The sequence below is a fragment of the Hevea brasiliensis genome, chromosome 10 (assembly GCF_030052815.1).
Source record: "Hevea brasiliensis isolate MT/VB/25A 57/8 chromosome 10, ASM3005281v1, whole genome shotgun sequence".
Lineage (NCBI taxonomy): Eukaryota > Viridiplantae > Streptophyta > Magnoliopsida > Malpighiales > Euphorbiaceae > Hevea > Hevea brasiliensis.
The window spans coordinates 541,149-548,359 of record NC_079502.1 but is presented as its reverse complement, the minus strand read 5'-3'; the positions used below and the strand labels follow the sequence as shown (position 1 = coordinate 548,359).

At 39.5% G+C, this 7,211-nt stretch overlaps 1 protein-coding gene across 1 annotated transcript; it reads left to right on the top strand.

Moving 5' to 3' along the window:
* The first annotated feature begins 930 nt into the window (after window positions 1–930).
* LOC110670659 (exopolygalacturonase-like) lies at window positions 931–2,522 on the top strand. Its single transcript, XM_021832783.2, has 4 exons — window positions 931–1,062; window positions 1,156–1,455; window positions 1,574–2,089; window positions 2,180–2,522. Exons 1-4 carry the CDS (start codon window positions 931–933, stop codon window positions 2,405–2,407), a joined length of 1,176 nt encoding a protein of 391 aa, XP_021688475.2. The 3' UTR covers window positions 2,408–2,522.
* The last annotated feature ends 4,689 nt before the right edge of the window (window positions 2,523–7,211 follow it).

The following is a 7,211-nucleotide window of genomic DNA, read 5'->3' as shown; positions in this document are numbered from 1 at the left end:
GGGCAACATCACTAGTGGGCCGGGCTATTACAGTCGATGACATCAAAGGTCATTATATTGCAAAATAATGGTCTTTTAATTCAAATTTACTGACCATTTTCTCTTTTGTTAATAACATTAACAAAGGCTAAAGTAGTTAATACCATAAATTTAATGACCGAATAGTATGTTCTCAGTATTAGTATTAATATCGAGTTTTGTAAAGTCTAGCTTAGACTTTTTAATAACGAACCCTATAACAACAACTTAACAATCAACTATTATGTTCATTAAATATTATTAGCGATTACTATTTAACTTTTAACGAGGATTTTTCCTCTCATTAAAGACTAGTTTTCTTGTATATGTGTGGATGACCAAATGGTACCTAATGAGAAAGTAAATGAAAAAAAAGGAAAAGAAAAGGCATATATGCATTGAGCTTATTTATGAAAAGTAAAGGACAAGGATGTCAGGAAAGGCAATACAATGTCTCTAGCATACGGGCACCAAGGATTTTATAATTCACCTCATGTAAGTCATGGCTTCTAGGTTCTTGGTATCCATATGTATGAAAGCTAAAAGGAAGTCTTAAGAAGTCTTTAAATGGGCAGGGTTAATTGATCATAAAATATGATTATGAGATGGGCCTTTAGTGACATCACTACCAAATCATTTGCATTGAGAAAACCAAATTTGATTGTTGAATTTTGTGTGCTTGATTATAATGGTATTATTATTCATTTTAGGAATATATTTTTAGCTTAAAACATTCAACATTTCCAAATGCAATAGCAAAAAAATAAGGCTAAGAAAAGGGGAAATTTTGACTAGCATTCGGTTAAATTTGGCAATTGCTAGCCTTATAAAAGCAACGTGGGGAAAGATATATCTACTCAACTTTGTAAAATCTTTATACGAGACAAAAATAGGACGAAACCAACAAAAAAAATGGATAGCAAAACAATTTTCTCAAAAATATTTCTACTTTTCTTCTATGTTTCTATTGTTCAAGCTCAACCTATTGTTTTTGATATAACAAAATATGGGGCAGTAGCTGATGGCAAAGCAGATACAAGTCAGGTATGACCATGCACTTTTTCCATGTGAACATTTACTTTATCTTTGATTTCCTAATGTTAGCTAAAATTTTGCCTTTTCCTTTCTCTCTCTCAGGCTATATTGAGTGCTTGGAAAGAGGCTTGCGCAGCAACAGGATCTAGCAAAATTTTGATTCCAGCAGGGACATTCTTGTCAGGTGTAGTGAGTGTCGCAGGTCCTTGCAAGGGAGGAATAGAGATTGAAGTTCAAGGAACGTTGCAGGCCCCACCAGACTTGCAAGGGGAAGGTTGGTTTAATTTTGATCATGTTGATGAATTCACTATATCTGGAAAAGGAACTTTTGATGGTCAAGGTGAAAGTGCATGGAAAGCAAATAATTGTGCCAAAGATCCAAAGTGCAAGCCAATGCCTATGGTAATCTCTTTTTAGTATGATGTTAAAAAATTTCGCTACTTTACATTGACCACGACTTGCAATGGCTCTACCAAAATTTTTCTAATACGCTTTTTGTTGATTTGATAATTTTCATTAGAATTTTAGGTTTAATTTCATTAAGAAAGGCCTAGTCCGTGATGTGACCTCTCTCAATAGCAAGAATTTTCACGTCAATGTCTTGGGATGCGAAGACTTTACATTCCAAAGCTTTATAATTACCGCACCTGAAACTAGCATTAACACAGATGGAATTCATATTGGACGATCAAAGGGGGTGAACATTATTGATACAAAAATAGGTACAGGTGATGATTGTATCTCTATTGGTGATGGAACCCAAAATCTAAAAGTTTCAAAAGTTACATGTGGACCTGGTCATGGCATCAGCATAGGAAGCCTGGGTAGGTATGAAAATGAAGAACCCGTTTCTGGAATCACCGTTACAGGTTGCACCCTTACCAATACAATGAATGGTGTCAGAATTAAATCTTGGCCTGCACAATTTGGTGGCAGTGCATCTGATATCCATTTTGAGGATATTACTATGGAAAATGTCTCGAATCCTATCCTTATAGATCAAAATTATTGCCCATATGGACAATGCAATGATAAGGTACTAACCATTAAAGAAAAAAAATCTCATAGTATTGGATAATGGTAATTTATATTTCTCTATTTGACAATGATTGATATGTTTTTTTAGGGGCCATCAAAAGTCAAGATTAGTGGCGTTAGCATTAAAAATATAAAGGGAACTTCTGCAAGTGCTCTTTCCGTTAAACTTGATTGTAGCAGTGGATTCCCATGCGAAAATGTGGAACTTGCTGACATCGACTTAGCATATAGTGGTGCTGAAGGACCAGCAAAATCTGAATGCACTAATGTTAAGCCAACAATTACAGGGAAGCTAAATCCAGCAGGCTGTCAATGAATAAAAGTAGCACATGCAACAATATATTTTATTAGTTATCATTCATATAGAGAGGAAAGTAAAATTGCATTTTCATGTGCAACATGTTACTACAAATAAGTGGTGACTAATGACAATAAATTTTGTTGGTTTTTGTTTAATTCTATCTTATTTTCATTTTTCATTTAGTGTCTAACAGTAACAAAAGGCTCTAACCTTGTTGTCGCAAGGGATTTTGCGGTCGCCTGAACGAACCCTCACCGAAGTGGAAAAGAATGAGGAGTCGCCACCTTAGTTTTGAGGGAAACTAAAGAAAACCATTTGTGAAGATAAATTGAAATAAAACCACTTCAAAACAGAGATTCTAAGTTCGGGGTCCGTAAACGGGTGGGGAAGGTGTTAAGCACCCCACCTCATCCCTTAATAAGGGTAAGTAGATTTAACTTCATATTTTTATAAATTAATCAGGAGGGCTTGAATGGAAATGTCAATCCTTTTAACAAAAAGGAATATTTAATTTTTCACTAAGTTTAGATTACCCAGGTACATAAGTAAATGAGATAACCTTAGTGAGTTACTGTTGGATATTAGTTTTGTTTAAAGGGCTATTTTATTAGAATTCAATTTTTGGAATTGGATGAGAACTCTCCCCCAATCTCTTTTGAATATTTATTTAAGTTTTAGATTGAGAACCGGATAAGAACTCTCCTCCGATCTCTTTTAATATTTATTTGAATTTTAGATTGAGGACCGGATAAGAACTCTCCTCCGATCTCTTTTAATATTTATTAAAATTTTAAGCTTGAGAAACGGATAAGAACTCTCCTCCGATCTCTTTAATATTTATTAAAATTTTTAAGCTTGAAAAATGGATAAGAACTCTCCTCCGATCTCTTTAATATTTATTAAAATTTTTAAGCTTGAGAAACGGATAAGAACTCTCCTCCGATCTCTTTAAAATTTTTAAGCTTGAGAACCAGATAAAAACTCTCTTCCGATCTCTTTTAAATATTTGCTAAAATTCTGGTTGAGGATCGGATAAAGACTCCTTTCTGATCTCTTCTATTTAAACGGCAGTCAGATAAGGGTCTTTCCGATCTCTCTAAATTTTACCTATCGAGAGGACCTAAGGCTAAGGGTTCTAACGTTCAAAGTTGTCAGGGGGTCTGCGCAAGACTTCTTTAACTTATTGGTACCTTAGGACTGGGCAGGGGATGCCGAACCGAATCCTCCGACCTTCCTATATGGTCGCCTTACCAACATTTTTAGTAGCCAATCTATTCCATTTAGTTATCTAAGGTTTGATTTTACTCTGTCTTATGACGTCTTACCCCATGACCTACTGAGTCATTCTAGTGACTCAGCTTTACCATTTTCCAGGCTTATTATTTAGACCTTTCATTATTTCAAAAGGACTCTTAAGTTGCCATTACCTACATCTCATCCAACTACTTATGTATCGCTTAAAACTAGATGACTTACGCTCAGAAATAATAAAGATTAACAAAGGTATTGATACGGAAATAAACTAGAGCACAACCTTTCTCTGTATCTTTCTAGCGTGATATGAACTTAAAGAAAATAACATACATAAAGAAAGAAGAATGGAAATGCGTAAAACAAGAACTAAACTTAATAAAATGGCAACATGAATACTGACCTGTAAGGAGTCGATTCAAGTGAACTAACCGAGAATCACAAAACGCAATAAGATTGCAAGTTGATAGCCGAGAGACTAAGGTTCGCCTTGGAACAAAGAGTGCTTCACTAAATGCAATCGAGTCAGAATTATACCCGAGTTTAAATGAGATTGAGCATGGGCGATGGAAGTGAAAATAAAGATAACAACTGAAAAATGTGAGCATTTGCGGGATGATGATGAGTGAAAATGGAAAGTTTCGGTGTTCAAAATCTTTTAAGAAAATACTTAAAACGGGTTCCAAAAGTTCTTCTTATGAAAGCAGAGTGACGATCGAATTAAATTTGAGTTCTTCCGCTATAGTAACTTCCTTCTTCTTCCTCCTCCCCTCCCTCCTTTTTCATGCGGTATTATTTATAGGAAGGTGCTCCCCATGAAGGGTCAGGATCTATTTTGAGGGAGATGGAGGGTCAGGATTTCGAAGGACATAATCTGAAGCTCAGGAATTAAAGAGGATCAGAACGGACGGCTGAGATCCTCTTTAGAATATTTGTCAATTTCTTCTTCTAATCTGACGGTCCCAAATTCTCTTGTCCGGGGGTGATCAGGAGTGAAAGGAAGGCGTTGATCTTGTCATTTTCTTCTTGATCCGAGGGCTCGAGCTCGTGCTTACAAGTAAGATCAACGGTGGAGATTAGAATGTACTGTTGTCTGGCGTGCATGTGTCCGAAATGTGGGCGATTCTGGGGCGTGCGGTTGAGATTTTACCTGCGACGGTTTAACTACCTCGGCTCTGATTATGGTGATGGCGGTAGGCGCCTTATTCTTTTTGTTTTCTGCTCTCTCTTCCTTTCCGATCTTCTTAACATGATCCTTCTCCGATCTTTCATACCGGTCTCTCCTCTTCCGATCTCTATTATTCCAATATTTCCCTTAACCAGGCCCGGTCAAGGCATTAATTCCTCGATTCGATTCGGCGTCCCGTTTACGCTAGCAATAAATGCCCGTTTTTCCCCTATATATACCCCTGACAGAAGAGACTTTCTTCATTCAATTTTCCTCTCTTTCTTCTTACTTTCCAGTTCTAGCTGCTCCGGCAAAAGTTCCGGCCACGATTGTGGCTGTTGATCCCTTTCCGATGGACCTCTTTATTCCTCGACTGAAAAATTACGACCCCGGTGCTCGAATAATCATGATAACCTTGTCTGATGATGGTGAGAGAACTGGACCAATTAACCGATCTAGATCGCGGACCTTGATCGTGCCGATCTCGAGTCGTTCGACTGGTATAATCGGCGAACCGATTTCGGCCGAGAAGATTACTAATGTTCCGCCGACCCTTGGCGGTTGCTCTTCCAAGTTTATTTAGCTTCTCACCACATTGGGTATTCTGACAGCAGCTCGGTTCTGGTCGATGACATCCTTTGGATCAGTCACAATGTTGACTTTGACATAGGTCCTTTAGATGGGATGTTCCACCGGTCTCTGAGATCGCCCAAATGATGTATTTTATTTTCAATGTAATATGCTCTCTAGAGATCACAGAAATGATGTAGTCCAATTTTAATGCAATCCGATCTCTAGAGGTCACCGAAATGATGTAGTCCAATTTTAATGCAATCCGATCTCTAGAGATCGCCCAAATGATGTAATCCGATCTTTTGGAAATAAAGATTTTATTTGTCAATTATCATCTTGTTATTATTGCATTAATTATTTTCCGATCTCTGAAATATTTATCCGATCTGACCTTTAATTTAAATGACCCTAAACCGATCCGCAATTCAAAAGATTTATCTTAATCTGCCGATCTCTAGTTAGCCGATCTCTTTATGGAATTTCTGGAATATTCATGAGACGTGTCAGAAACAGCTGGCAGATCTCGCTGACCGATGCACCGCCTGGGATGCCGTTAGCATTAAATGCTCGGACGAGTATAAATAGGGGTGGGGGTTAGCCATTTGCTCTCTTGTGTCATTTTCAGCTTCTCGCGAACAACTTCAAAATTCTCTCATTTTCTCAAGCTCTTCCGACTCCGATCAAGCTCCGGTAAGGGTTTTGATCCTTCTTTTAGTTTAAATTCTTTATTTCCTTTGAAAATGAGCGGCGTCGAAGGTCAGAGAGTGGCGAGTCCTCCTTCCATCCAGTTCTCGTGGTCATCTGATGAAGTAGAGGTGGTCGGGCCAAGGGCACGACCTAAACCTCCTAGAGTCTCAATCCCAGCTCGGGAACAAGTGACGTCATCAAGGCATGCGCCTTCTTCAGGGAGAGAGAATCTTCCCATGGACGAGCTGCCATCGGTCCTTCAAGAAACCGATCTGCAGTCATTCAGCCAGGAGTATAACATTGAGCCCGATTCATATGAACTTATCCGGTGTCACGGCGATCTCCGGGCAGATCATTTCTTCGAAGAGAACGACATGATTATGGTATACGAAGAACAGTTGAAAGCCGGGCTGTAGTTCCCTCTTGACGACTTCTTTAAGGAAGTCTTAAAATTTTTCCAAGTGTGCATAGCTCAAGTTCACCCGAACTCGTGGCGGATCTTAGTAGCCTTTCAAGGCCTCTGTCAAGCTAAGGGATTCCGTCCTACGCCTAAGGTATTCGCCGAACTGCATAGGTTAACTCGTCGAAAGGACGACGAGTACTGGTTTTTCCAGGCGAAGCCACATTGTGGGCTCTTCATCGATCTACCCTCCTCCCTGAAAAACTGGAAGAGCCGCTTCTTCATTCTAAGGAGCAAAATTCCGAACGGCAGTGACCACCGAGCTGCACCATTGGACTATGGAATTGATCACCGGAAAAGATCGCGGACTCCAGCTCTCTGACCTCGGCATCGGTATTTTCTACAACTCAGATCTCGGGACCTTAGCGATCTCACTGACCTCTTCTTTGTGCAGGTATGGCCAGCGGCGAAGCCTCCAAGAAGAGCCGAAAGCGAAAGAGGGAGATCTCCCGGAAGGTATGGGAGATGAATCGAGTTGAGGAAATGCAGACACCCAGGCATGAGCCTGGGGAAATACAAGGCTCGTCTCAACCTTCGGGACCGGTGATTGCAGAAGTGGTCCGATCCCCTCCTCGCCGGGAAGAGTCGCCTCCACCTCCTCCAGTTGCTCCGAATGCAGAAGAGGGTTCTTCTCAACCTAACGTGAGGACTATCTCCCGTGGTGCCCAAGTCTTAGTCCA